Source organism: Diplotaxodon limnothrissa, linkage group LG2 (genome assembly GCF_057381915.1).
Source record: "Diplotaxodon limnothrissa isolate DT_005_m linkage group LG2, D_limnothrissa_male_GT1.1, whole genome shotgun sequence".
NCBI classification, from domain to species: Eukaryota; Metazoa; Chordata; class Actinopteri; order Cichliformes; family Cichlidae; genus Diplotaxodon; species Diplotaxodon limnothrissa.
The window spans coordinates 39,670,076-39,684,760 of record NC_140597.1 but is presented as its reverse complement, the minus strand read 5'-3'; the positions used below and the strand labels follow the sequence as shown (position 1 = coordinate 39,684,760).

At 40.3% G+C, this 14,685-nt stretch overlaps 1 protein-coding gene across 3 annotated transcripts in view; it reads left to right on the top strand.

Annotated features, from left to right (window-relative positions):
- atp8a1 (ATPase phospholipid transporting 8A1) overlaps positions 1-14,685 on the top strand; it is a 106,824-nt gene that overhangs the window by 36,623 nt on the left and 55,516 nt on the right. For 2 of the 3 annotated variants that reach the window (XM_085363533.1, XM_085363517.1), the window contains exons 7-15: positions 2,033-2,106; positions 3,650-3,719; positions 3,799-3,926; positions 4,542-4,653; positions 4,973-5,138; positions 7,896-8,023; positions 8,956-9,033; positions 9,122-9,210; positions 13,251-13,295. In XM_085363533.1, the coding sequence (XP_085219659.1) occupies positions 2,033-2,106; positions 3,650-3,719; positions 3,799-3,926; positions 4,542-4,653; positions 4,973-5,138; positions 7,896-8,023; positions 8,956-9,033; positions 9,122-9,210; positions 13,251-13,295 (890 nt within the window). The remainder of the gene's footprint in view (positions 1-2,032; positions 2,107-3,649; positions 3,720-3,798; positions 3,927-4,541; positions 4,654-4,972; positions 5,139-7,895; positions 8,024-8,955; positions 9,034-9,121; positions 9,211-13,250; positions 13,296-14,685) is intronic. The other variant, XM_085363525.1, reaches the window with a different exon arrangement.

Here is a 14,685-nt window from a genome sequence, read left to right as displayed (position 1 = left end):
GCAGTGTCACTGTATCTAATACAACATGTGATTCATGCAATAAATTATCAGCAGGGAGGAAATCTCAGTGCTCAGTTGGTATGTAACTGTCCCTTTGCTTTACCCACACGAAAGATTCTCTAAAAAGCTATGTTTTGAATAATTAATGCTTTTAGCGTCTTCATCATGCATATTGTAAAAGCTGCTTCTGTGCCAAACTTCTTTTTTGGTGCCCAATCTTTCAGGGCAACTTGAATGAGGTCAAAATGATGACAAAATTATAAATTATGCCAACAAAGTCATAATTTATAATGATGTGGATCTTCGTGGGTTTTAGGTTTATTTTTGTATGTTTTTATGTAATATTGTTTCTTCAAATGTCCTAAAATTTTAACCATAAAAGATATTAAATGATTTTTTTGATTGCTGGATGGAATCTTAGTTAACTGCTAAAAGTCTTTAAGCGTGTTTCACTGTAATGTAAGCTTGTTACCCTGACACCTGAATACAAGGCCAGCCTTCAAATTAAAGTAGTGTGATTAGCTAGCTAGACAGGTCCACACTGCAGGTTTATGATCACTCTACATGTAAAGGAAATGGATCCATGTGCTGTCTTCTTCACCAAACTTTCCATGCTGCTTTTTCAAATGCAGCATTTCCTGATAACTATGAAAACACAGCTTCCTTCTCAGATCAGTTCTTAGTTCTTGAATAGTTGTGAAGCTGTAAGCATATATTAATCTTTTTATTGCTAAGAATTTCTGAGCCTAGATAGCTTCCAGCCCTTATTTCCCTAAAGGGTCGCCTAACTGTGCCAAATCAAACATGCAAGCATGATCTGCGTTTCATGCAAGCCCGGGGGTATGACTAGGAAAACACTAGCTTGTGACCTCCTGAGGCCGAGTTTGTGTCTCCTCCCGGTGTCAAACTGGAGCTCCATGGTGTAGTGCTGACCACTACACCATGGAGCCACTGAGGATCTGGCTTAGACACACACAATCTGTTTTTTGCATCACAGAGTCATTTGCTGTAAAGTGTGCAGGTCTCAGTAGTATTTGAAATGTAAAATTGTTGCTTTGTTTTCCGGTGAATGTTTTGGTGCTCCTGTTTGGCTCTAATGGAATGAGGACTCCAGCTGTTTCTCCACTGTGTTTTATTCTAGGGCTTTAATGTGCTTACAGTCTACTCTTTCAAGCTGTGAAGTTTTTGCACCTAATGTTGAGCTCATGTTTTCTTTTACGCTGTTTTATTGGCGTCCCACAGCATAATCAGTTTCTTTTCACAGGTTGAAGTGGGCGATATTATTAAAGTAAATGGCAGTGATTTCGTTCCTGCGGATGCTGTCATTTTATCATCCAGGTATACGAGCCTGCCAGACTGTGGGGAACTTCTCTCTCTTTCTTCTTCTTGCTCTATCTCCGCTCTGCCTAAGGAAGTGATGGTTAGATAATTTACTGAATCCACATTGTCAAAATGCTTTTGAAGGTATGTAAAAGATGCTAAATATGATCAAATGCTCTGCAGTCTGGCAGGATAACCATCATTTGCTTAGGTGGGGTAATGGTAATGTGACTTTTGATTAGATTTGATCAATCATGAGGCTACCCACCTCCTTCACCTTTTCAAAAACCATTTGGACCTGCTGTGAATAGAACTTCTGAGTGTTTTTCTACCCTCTTAAAATCTATTGAATATTGTTCCGAAGTTCTTCTTAAAAAGATAAGGAAGTCTCATTTGTGTTAAAACATGTCCTCTGGTGGGACAGCATCCAAGTGCTGCCAGCTGTTTTGCTGTTTCTAAATGGTTTGCCGAAAAGGGGAACAGAACCTCTGACCACACAGGACTGATGGTTGTGCTCTTCTCATCTACCAAAAACTGAAACCGTTGTCTCTCTCCCCTTATGTGTTTGCTGTTTGTCTCTTTATTTATTTTTTTCCTTTCCATTTCTACTTTTCGATCCTCATCCTCTCTTACCCTCCCCTCCCCTCCTGTGTGAACAACTGCCACACTTTCTCTCTCTCGCCCCCTGCTGGTGCGTGGTTGGTAATATCAGGTGGCTGTTGGGGAAGTAATCAGAGCGGCAAATGGGGATCACCTCCCGGCTGACCTCGTCATTCTGTCATCCAGGTCAGGAAACAAGCAACACTGAGAACAAAACAGCAGTGGGAGAGATAGGGGCTGTGTGTACGGACCGGAATGAGAGATCCTCCTGAAACAGTGAGATAGATTTTATTTTCCAAACTCGTGGAAGGACGAGGCCTGCAATCATGCTGGCAACAACCAGATATTTAAGCGCCTCGGTCAAAGAGCACCACGCTTTGAAGTTTAGCAGCCATGGCATTGGCAGTTATTGTGTTACAATTTATGTTACAGTTATGTGACACGTTTAAATGTTTGGCTGAAACTTCTAACAGTGCTCAGAGTGAATGAAGCATCTAGACATAAAGGATCATGTTTTCCTTTTTGTAGATTCTTTCTTTGGGTCTTGAATATGTTATCCTTGCATGGCTTGTAAGGCACCCTGAATGCAGCAGTTTGTTTTAATGTTGCAGGTTGCATGCAGTCGCATTCCAAGATGAAATCATCTCGGATTCATAGTTTTGTCAACTTTGCATGTTCCGTACCGAAGCGGTAGTTTGCACAGAGTCTTACTCTAGAAGTCACTTCCTGACAATTGCAATAGACTTTTGCTCATTTCCATGAAACAAAACTTATTTGATGGCTAAAACAGCTGACCAGTTGAGTAAAGCGTCACTGTCTTAAGTGTAAATACATTGGTAATTTAAGACAGTAGCTAACTGGCGACCCAGCTCACCTTAACAACTGGCATGCTCCAACGCTGTCCCTGTGCCCAGAGTCTGTCAGAGTCTGTATGTCTGCTTTGTTCGTTGTGCTGGGTATGCTTGCTCGCTCAGATCGCCCCACTCTGATGTGTTTTCTCTCTTTTTACTCTTGTCCCTTTGCAATGTACTTTCACTTTTCTTGAAAGACAGTTAAGCTTAGTGGCAGCACCAAACAAAGATGTTGTCTCTCCTAAGAGTGTTACTGTACGATTAAATGGCTAACTTCACTAAAACATTGATATAGTTCCCGAGTTGCCTCTACAGCAGGGGTGTCAAACTCAAACACACAGTGGGCCAAAATTCAAAACTGGAACCAAGTCGCGGGCTAACGTTAATATTTATTGAAATATATTTATTCCTCCAGATATAAGAATGAATCTCTTCTTATGGACTCAAACACGTTTTGCTGAAAAACTGAATATGGAACAAGCAAAGCTTAATACTAAACAATATATATATTAGCTGTGTAATACCAGTAGGCCAGCTCTGATAGTAATTTGGTATGGCTTCGCGGGCCAAATGTAATTAGGCTGCGGGCCAAATTTGGCCCGCGGGCCAGAGTTTGACACCTATGCTCTATAGCATCTTTGTTTGCAGTGCTTTAATCTTCTGCTGCTATTCTGTGATAGCCATTTTCTATCTCATACTTACTTTATTGTCTAATAGTTACTAAATAATCAGTACTATTTTGCATATTGATTTTAATATATAGTTATAATCATATAAAACAAGAGCAGGTTGAATATAGTGTAATATATGGTTGAATTTAGAGTTTTACTCTTATATTCTCGTACCACAAATGTCTAAACCCTCTCCCCCCACAACAGTGAACCACAGGGTATGTGCTACATTGAAACATCTAACCTGGATGGAGAAACAAACCTCAAAATCAGACAGGTGACTATCTCCTTATTAGTCTTTCTTAAGTTCTCATTGTATGCAGTGTGTTTTAATGCTGCTGTAACTACACCAACAGGGACTCCAAGTGACTGCAGACATAAAAGAAATTGACAGCCTGATGCGTCTGTCCGGGCGGATGGAGTGCGAAAGCCCAAACCGACATCTGTATGAGTTTGTTGGGAACATCCGCTTGGATGGACACAGGTGGGCTCAGCTGCAGAGCTCTGTGACTGGCTCGCTGCTCCTCTCACTAACTTAATAGTCCATTAGCTAGGAACAGAGCCAGAATAATTATGAGGTTTCAGGGCATCTTTTATCTTTCTGCTGAATAAATGAAAGACGTTGTTGCAGTGATATTTAATTATGAATCTGTTTCCATTGTAGAGAAAATGCATTGGATGGATGCTTTTAGGATATCTAGGATAACATATCTTCATTCTGGGAGTCTGTTCCAATAAAGCTCTTTTTACATGAATATTATTAGTGGAAATCAAGGGTTTTCCTGTTGATGGGAATTGTTTTGAAACAAAGATAAGCCATGTCATTTTCAAATGATGATTTCATTCTTTGTCTTATGCTAAAATGTGTTTGATGATCTGAAAGATGTAAATGTGACAAATATGCAGAAAAAAACAAGAAAGTGGAAAATGCTTGTGCACAGCACCGTACATTTCAGTTATTGAGTACGCTTATTGTTTGCATGGTCTGAAAGGGTAATATGAATTCACTAGTTGTATGTAAAAGCAACAATTATTGACTGAGGGTGAGATAGGGTGAGATATTTAAACAGAAAAATGTCAGCCGTGCTTCTCAATACAGCACGGTACCACTGGGTCCAGACCAGATCTTACTGAGAGGAGCCCAGCTGAGGAACACACAATGGATCCACGGCGTGGTAGTCTACACAGGACATGACACAAAGCTCATGCAGGTGAAGCACATTTGTGGATTATTTGTGTAGAAATAGTAAAACAATCACTGTTGTGAGCAGAAGTGACGTATTTATACATGTTACAGGGCCAAAGCTGTTAAACTGACTGATTAATTAATATATGCTGTACAAACTGTATGCCAGGCTGCTTCTACTGGTGCTTCTCAAGCGTTAGTACTCACATGCTCATAAGTGGTTTGTCATTATGACTCAGATCATGTTTTTTGGGTTTCATATTGTCATCAACAACAGAGAAACACTATTGTTTGTTCTACTTCTGGTTTTTTTTACCACATCTCTTTTTTCACGTTTTACCCAGAATTCCACGCGGCCTCCTCTGAAGCTGTCCAACGTGGAGCGTATCACCAACTTTCAGATCCTTGTGCTGTTTGGATGCCTGCTGGCCATCTCTCTGGTCTGCTCCATTGGCCAAACCATTTGGAAGGGCCAGTATGGCAACGATGCTTGGTACATGGATCTCAACTGTAAGAGTCCCGACAGCCTACGCTGCACATCTAATTCCACATATTTTGTCTCACTTGTTCATATCAGCTTATTTCTTTGTCATTTTAAGTTCCTAAATGCTGGTATGTGTCGTGGCGTTTTTGTGTTGCCTCAGTTTAAAACTGTGTTTCGCTTTACAAGTGAAATATGTGGCAATGTGGGAATAAGAGAATTCCCTGTTAATGAGAAAAGTCGTGACGTGCATAAATGTGTCGTGAATGAGTGTGATTGGGAAAAAATGGTTGAATATCACTGCGCTGCTGTACTTTTTTGTTCCTTTCTAATGTTCTGTTTGATTTTGTTGTTTTCTTTGTTGTCGTTTTTTTAACAGCTCCAGGTAACAACCATTTAAAAGCCTTGGCCATCCGTGAATGACCCTCCCTTACTAATCCCTTACTGAAGCTCTGCCTTTGCTAAGCAAATGAAGCCCCCTACCCTCGCCCCCTATATGGTTGCCCTACTTTGTACGGGCCCATGCCATGGACAAGCACATACCAGGGATCCAACGATAGGTTTTCCCCTCCAGCTCTCTTATACCTTCGTCTAGTTTTTTTTCCTTTGTCTTTTTTTCAGTGCCTGATTAAAAACAGTGTCTCACTTTTCTTTCATTTTTTGTGTCACGTTAAACGCTTTGCAGCTCCCAAGCTTCAGACTATCATTTGTTCCCACCTCATTTTTCACCAGAAATAAAGAGCAGCATTTACTTTGACTGCGAGGGAGATGAGGTTGTGTTCGGGAAGCTTCTCGTGGCAGGAGGCTTATACGTGTTTATTGCCTGAACACAACATGTGGTGCAGCCCAAGGGACGAGAACTGACATTTTCTAAATGCTTCTGCAGCGATCTTTCCTTGTGTGGATTTTTCAAAGAATAGATAGAGTGGGGAGGGATAGAAGTGAAAAGCTGCTCAGTTTTTACTTCTGTTCTCAAACCATAATAGAAGATGGCTCAATTTTAATGTTGACATTACAGACGTTATTGCAGTTCAGAATTTGTGCTGCTCAGTTCCTTAACGCGGCAGCTGCTGCGATGAAGCTCTGAACCTGGTCTGCAAAGTGATTATCGTGACCCTCTGGCCATTACTCTGTACCCTGATAGGCCTGTGTAGGAGAGGTTGTGCCCTGGTCAGTTCAAGCTTACATTATGACTTACACTGACCCTTTTGATGAGGTGTTCCATTGGCTTTCATTGGTTTTCTCAGGGTTTTGTCCTCAGTGGCATTAAAACCCACTCTTAAAAGATTCCATATCAAAGTGTTGAGGGGAGTGTAAATTATAAGGCAAGCATCCATCTTGAGACTGATTTGATTTCCATAAGGAGTTGTTGAGGCTCTGTCCAGTGCATATTATCCAACCTGTGGTAAAAGAGAGAGGTGGGGAAACTGCCACGTCGTAAACATGCAATTTCACCACGCTGCCTTGTTGTCTTAAATTATTGTAACTTCACCCACTCAACAGCATTACAAGAGTAAATGCAAAGATCCCGACACACATCACAAACAGAAAGCTGTGATTGTGCATGTTGTTTAACTAATACAAGTTTTCAGATCCAGAATGTATGGTTACTGATTCTTACACTCTTTCTGGAGGTAGTCATGCTGACTGTTCTTCCAAATGTTGCAATGCTAACTGACACTTTGTCACTTCTGCTTGCAGCATGATGAGGGGGAAAGGCTTTCTCGCTCTTGCATAGACACGCCATTTAAAACAACGTAATTAGAATGATGCAACCAAACAGTTTACAGTGAACTTTGTGCCAGTTTCTTCACTTCAGCTGGTTAGAACATATTACTTTCACATACAAGTGACATCAGATTGGTTTGTGACCTATGCATGTCCTGTTTGCTAAGGTTTTAATGCTGCTCTGCTGGTCCGATCCAGTGTCACTCTGTTGTTCGATAGCAGCATTTCTGCGTGACATAATAAGACGACTACTGAAGTGAGGTGATGGTCATTAACACCCAAACTATTGTGCTGGCATAATCCACCCACTCTTTTCCACTCCTTCTTGGTTGAGAATGTGCTATGGACTGAATCTCCCTCCTTTGTCTTGAGAGCATCTGTTTGTCCCCCCCCACTTCTGAAAACATTTTCCCACCTACATGTGTTGTTGTAGCAATAGCTTCCATTCTGCCACTGCCACTCTTTGTGCCATTCAGTTTTTTTGTTTTGTTTTGGAATCGTTCTTTCATGGGGAAGGGCTCGCCCCTCTCAACCGCAATGCTAAGATCAAGGCTTGGGTTTAGGAAGGTAACATTTGCACCTCCTGCAAGCTGAGGAAAGGTAAATCACATCCCTCCTGTTTTCATATTTGGTGTCAATGGGATTACATGTTGATCATTGCCAATTGTTCGGGGCTCTCGGGGGAACCGGCATCATTTTGCATAGTGCTTTGTGGAATCATTGCCTGGATCATGCTGGATGCCAAGGCTGCTGCTGCTGCGACACTAATGACATTTGAGATATTTCAGTCCCTGTTCGCTACTTTCAATCTTTGGGACATTAAATTGGATTGCTAATCGGTTGAGTTGTAAGAGGATGAGGTTGGGTGGAAGAAATAGTTAATTCCAGCTAATGGACGATATTAACCCAAAACATTCTCCAGATTGGGATAATGTTGATCATTGGCTGGAAGTAGCTTTGGGCATATTGATTTAACTAACAGATAATAATGAACCAACACTGATGAGTCTTCTGTGTATTACTTCTTTTTTTTTTGTCTAAAACTCTTCCCCTTGTAGATGGTGGGGCAGCTAACTTTGGCCTTAACTTCCTCACCTTCATCATCCTGTTCAACAACCTCATCCCCATCAGTCTTCTGGTCACGCTGGAGGTCATCAAGTTCACCCAAGCCTTTTTTATCAACTGGGTGAGTTCAAGTCCAGATAGATGTGCTGTTTTTCAGACAGTGTTTCTGCATAGGCAGTTACCTGCAATTCAACTTTCACTACTTAATCTTGGATCAGATTGCTGCGTCTTTTGTAAAAGGGAATATTGGAGCGATGAACGCTGACAAATCATGAGGAGTTTTCTTCACAGCAACTCTTAGCAGTGTTGATGTCGTTTAGTGACTCTCATCAGCATTCTTTCTGGAAAAACTACAAGAAGCATCAAATAAAAGATTAACATAGCAGCCGGCGAGTACGTGCCAGACTTTTCCTTTATAGCTGGTAGAAACCAAAAAGAGCTAAAAGAGAATGAAGGTTGGACTGAAGTCTGTCAGGTCAGCACATGACTCCAGATGAATGTTGATGTTGCTGTGCATCGATTTGTTAGGAAGACAACTGTTGAAGTCTTTTCCTCTATGTCTGCTATATAAGGTGATGTGACTGTTTCAGCTTGACAAGAAGCTGAAGGTGGTAACATGGGGTCATCAAAATAATTTTAAACACCATTACTATATTTACATCTGCACATAGCACTGCAAAGGGAAAACACATCTAAAAGTCGATGTTAACCGTTTGGTTTAGCATCATGAGTGTCTGTAGTAAGTAGGTCAACTTCACTGAATGTCTTGACTGAGGCATCCATGTTTCCTTTATTTTGGAAAAGTTATTTTGAGCAACTTTTAAGTTTAAATGAAACCCTAGCGAGTAAATTTTAGTAACATTTAGGACACTTCTGTTGGTTTCCCTTTGGTTCAGTATTTTCTCCGGGGAAACTTGACTGTCAGGCTTGAAGTAAAGCACCAGTTTTTGGGAGACTTTGTTCATATTTTCTAAATTGATGTGAAGATTGTTAAGCAAACATGTTGTTTGTTCAGTAACGTTACATTTTAAGTTCTTCCATGATTGTTTTCAGGACACTGATATGCTATATGAGCCCACAAACACACCTGCCATGGCCCGCACCTCCAATCTGAATGAAGAATTAGGCCAGGTATATATATATATATATATATATTTTATATTGTGCACTTATTTGAAAGAGATTTCTTTTAAAGTGTTCTGTTTCTCTTTCCTTTCAGGTGAAGTACATTTTCTCAGACAAGACAGGAACTCTCACCTGCAACGTGATGCAGTTCAAGAAATGCACTATTGCCGGTGTGGCTTATGGGTATGTTGAGCTTTCCTCCCTGTTTTTCCATTTTCCCTGCCTTCGTCCTCATATCCTCTGGCCTTCATTAAGTGCCGAGTGTGCATCATAGTGCATCTGGCGTTTCATTCTCCCTCCCTACCTTCTCATTAGCAGGTACATCAGTGCTCCTCTCGACATAAACTAAAAATAAAAAGTGGGCAGGCATTTGCAAGCAAAGGCACTTTACACTCTCCGCTGCGGGTGTTTGTTCGTTGTTTGTCATGTTGGAGATGTTTGTGAAGGCTGGCTATGCCTCTTTGTACTTTCCGAGTGTGGTGCGAGCTCGATGTTGTTTTGATATAACTTGGTAACTCACAGTATCGGATTATAAACACAGGGTTTTAACCAAAATGAATTTATTTTTCCTCCACTCCTGTAGCTTACAAATTCTTTTAGCTAGAGTTCAACATTAAACATTAAATCACTCCTAAATGCCTTTTTCCTCCTGCTCATTTCATTTTCATGCATAGATAATGAGCCTCAGTGTTCACAGAATCAAAGAAAGTGCAGGCGTGACAGTACATGTTTAATCCCATTAGGATTCAATTAAAAGCGTGATTGATGAAGTGCAAGCTGAGGACAAAAGAGTATTTTATTTGGAGTTCTCTGTACTCTCATTAGGCTGTGATTGTGAGTCCAGTGGGAGCACTGACAGTTTGTCACTGTCGATCCCTGGGTCAGCAGCGTAAAGCCCGTTTAAGTGTTGCACGTGCTGGTGATGTGAAGCCTCCGAATCATTGCTGATATTTGTGTCGTAACCATTGCTGGTGTGGATTAAAGGTTTGTATGATGTTCTTGGTATGTAATGTTTTTTTGTTTCATGGTTATATTGGTGGTTAAACTTGCTGGTCATCAGAGACTTGCACTCACTCCTCCTTTAAAAGGCTCGAGATTTTTCTTTGATTCTCTGAAAGACGCACTCCCTGTTACGCAACTGATAAATATGGATGAGAGTTTCATAGCAGGAGGGAAGACAACCAGTTCTAATAAGTCGAGAATTTTCAAGATGCCATCGTTTGGACATTGCTTCCCCATCTTTTTTTCTTACGCGTTTCCAAAATTAGACGGCTCAGAAACGGTTGACTCTAAAAGTTCACTCTTCTGGATTCATTGTCCAACATACTACAACAATGTCAGCTGTACTACTACGTTCTAGCTCTGCCCAAGCCAATTCATTTAATTTACAAAGTCAAAAAAATAACTTTTTATCTCACATTTATTTTTCTTTTCAAAGATGATTGTGTCAGCAAGTTTGTGCTGGGAGGTTTTGATTTGTTCTTTTAAATGTGTCCATAAGACTTGAGTCATTGTTACCAGTCACCATTTTAGAGGCCAGATCAAACAGGTTGGTGTGTGCTGTAGTAAAAAAACTTATTTAATGAAGGACTTTAGTCATACAGAGCAGTAATACTGAGCAATATTTAATAATATAAACACCCAACACGGGCCAATAGTAAAAGAGCGTGGCATACTTGAGTCTGTTTTGGATATTGTTATATAATATGAATAACTGGAACTTCCTCCTTTCCTGTTATAGATGCTTTCAACTGTCTGTTAATCATGAAATATGGATGAAGTAGTTCAGAGGCAGCTCTTGCTTAATTAAACTTTAAATTCTCAAATTAACATACTTGCATCCTTTTTAACCTTTATTTTAATTTCAGAAGAACAGCTTTTAAATATCAAGCAGTAAGTAATAACATATTGTGCAAAAGGGATAATACGAGTAAAGCAAAGATAAAATGAGGCATGTTTTTGTTCAAATGAATGAACAAGCATGTGTATAGATCTTAGTTTGTAGCGTGACTTGTAATTTAGTGCCAGAACACGCACACAAAGCCCCCCCGACGCTGCCGCCCGCATGTGTTCCTCTACACAAATTAAGTGCTGCTGTAATTAATAAAGACATCCCCAAGGGTGTAGACATTAATTAATTCCACTGGATTGGAGTCCCAATCTGAGGGAGGCTCCCAGAATCCTCCTGGCTTTTTATTTAAGGCTAGAGTGAAAGCACAATTATGTAAAGATGTGCTCAAATGACAGAACTCTTCTTTATTTTATTTAAAAGTGTCTTAACGAAGCATAGAAGCATATAGTAGAGGATATGTGGTTGTAAGTCTTATACAAACGTATTGTTGATTCAAATAGTCCCATTGTTTCATTGTTGTAGGTAAAAGAGTGAAGCTTGGATCTAATGGAATAATGCTGGAATGCTCTTTGGCCACATTCAGTTTGTAATGTTCTACTACGTTCATTGGTGACCTTGAAAATATGCACCGAACTGTGGTAGCCTGCTGACAGCTGCTACAATTATAAAATGATTTCTATTCATTTCTATTTTTACTACTTTGTCTTTCTTGGATTGTTTTCTCCTTTGATTTTGTTGACTTCTCTTTAGACATTTGAGTAAAATGTCTCCACTGTAACACCTTTTAATGATCTTATTTTGTAGTTGTTCAGTTTTTACGTACACTCAGTTTTTTGTTATCAACCTTACAACATCTACTGGGTGAATCCAGCACTTTATTTAGTTAGAATCAACCATACAGCTTACTGATGTCATATATACCAGTCACTCTAGCAAGTGTTACAAACTAAATCGAGTAATGAAGAAGGGGAGACTACCTCTGAATTCTTCACGTTCAGTTGAAGCTTTGACACAAGTAGGCCTCCAAACAAGACAATGATCCCCAAAACACATCATTAATCATTATGGGATGGACACATGAGGCTAACAATAAGCTTCTGGACTTGCCTTACCAAAGCCCCAAACTCAAACTTATTAAAAATCTTCGGTTTGGCTTTAAAAGCTGTTTTTGTGCCAGGATGCCAACCAATTTAAACGAACTACCAATTCTGCCCAGAAGACCAAAATTGTGCCAGAAGCAACTTCATTAAGCAACATTTAACCAAATACGAGTGGGGTTGTGTGTATACTTTTGTCCCTGTGCAGACTGGAGAAAATCCAAAACAAACTTGTGCAGCCAGTTCTTGGTTTTACAGTAATTCCACCCTTGACAAATAACAGTACAAAGAAATCTAAAAACCCCAAATTACCATGACATTCACTTCTGACCACAACCGCATATAAAATGAAAATAATAGGGGAAGAACGGTCCGTCAAATCATGCACAATTTGAATAGATATACAAAAGCATGGTACTGAAAGCTGTCTCCTTTTTTGTTTACTTTTGCTTCTTAATGATCACAGCTAAAATAACACCTGTAATGTACGGAAATAACAATTTTCATTTTCCACATTTACTAAGGTAAATGATGACTAGTGGAAAAAAGCACAGTTGGGCTTCTTTCCAAAGTATTTTCTTTAATTAATTGTTGCAAAAAATCAAAGAAGGATGGGTTTTGTAATTGGACGGGTTCTCATATAGTGCTTTTCTACCCTTTTTGGGCGGTCAGTATGAATTCAATGCCTCACTGACCCATTCACATAAGCACTTTTCTCTCAATGCATCGGGGTGCATCTTGGGGTTCAGTGTGTTGCCCATGGATATTCAGGCATGCAGGCTGGAAACATTCAGGGATCAACACATCAAACTTCTCATTAGCTGATGGCTTGCACTACAGCAACCCCAAAAAAGAAGAAAACTTGGAGTTTTAGCATGTTGCCAGACTGTTTCTTGAGAACAAAGAGACGATGTATAATGTAAAGATATATCATTAAGTTACCCGTGAACATTGCTGGAATAGGTGTTTCTGTGTTTCCGGTCTTAAATGGCTAAGATATGTGACTGCTGGTTGTATGTAGTTCCTGGTAAAAAGTGTCAAGTATGAATATTTTGCACAACTGTAAAAAAATCTGGAAACAAATAAGTGATTAGAGGACACGCTATAATCAACGCTATCATCCTAACCACAGAACCTTAGCTAAGCTGCCACGCTCCAACTCCTCCTAAACGATCCCATTTTAACAAAAATCCTTGCGCCTGCACTTACCAACAGCATGTTCACGTAATGCTTTGTCAACAAGATGCTTTTTGTTCTCACTTTCGCTCCAACAGTCACGTCCCTGAGGCTGAGGAGGGTAGTTTTGCAGAGGACGACTGGTAAGACGATGGGTGTGAAATGGTGGTTGTTTTTATTCGCTCCCTGCTTTTGTGATGTATTAGTGCTGCCTTGCCTTGTGGAAATGGTGACTTTGAACACAATACCTCAGTGTGTGTTTGTTTTGTTGTTTTCTCTGTCCGTTCAGTAATTATGGGACGTGCTGTATGTGACTGTGGCTCCCGAATCAAAATATGTATCTGCTGTCGTAAATGTGCAGCTTCAAACATAGTAGCAGTCGTAGTATTTATAATGAACTGTATGAGTATTTCAGAATTGTGGCTTTCTCACAGGCAAGTTTAGAAAAGCAGGTTGATAGACAAAGCCTTCCAGCGTTTACCGTGTGCTGTGTGGAGGCTGAAGCTGTGCACCATATTCTCCTTTTCCCCAGTTGACATCAAACTTTTCAGCTGGAAGCGACACACCCACTTATTCTCTCTCTTTCTCACACACACACACACACACACACACACACACACACACACACACACACACACACACACACACACACACACACACACAGCTCTGCTTCTGAGATCCATCTGCTCTAGAGTTGAGCTCTGCAGTAACAGCATGGGCGTGTCTCATCCATTTTGCATGGGGGATTGGAGCCTGTTTGTTAATAGCTATTATGCCAAAATATTGAGTCTTGCTACTTTACATCATGTTGCAGCTTCAGTGAAAGCATGTCTCATTATATTGTTATGTTTCCCCTCACTAAAGAGAGACTCTTTATTATTATGTGCTGCTAGATTAGAGAAACAAGGATTCCGACGCCTCTGATGCACCTCAAGCTTTATTATTTCCTCCTCCTGACGGTAACGGGTCAGCTCGATGTGCCGCAGGTTTGATCTGGAACTGGTCCCTGGTTATTGACTGCGAATAGCCAGCACCCTTGTTCCCATAGTGACAGGATCTCTGTGTGCTGGCAGATAATCAATAGCTGACTGTCCCGCTCACCCGGCCTTGTGCCTCGCAAATTTCATCAAGACAATCGACATTGCGAGATATACTATAGAGAAAGGTTGCGGCTTTCTTACCTATATAGGCTTAAAAATAATAATAATGGCACAAAAAATAATGCATTTGGGCTTCATGTGAATGTGCGTGTTTTATGTCATTTACAGATATAAAGGGGTGCTGAATAGCTCCCGTACATTCATTTGTAATTGGTTGTGTATTTGTAATATAAGAGTTCAAACTTAAACCTTTTTAGCTGAAATGGCTTCAGTCCTCTGTTTATATTCATGGAGGTTTTTAAAAACGCAGACTTTGTTTTCCTATTTCTCCATGACAGATTTTAATAAAGATGCAAGTGTGATACGTTTCCCTGCCTCCAGTGCATCTATGTAGGGGTAACACAATATCGACTCCTGCCCGGCTGTTTAATTG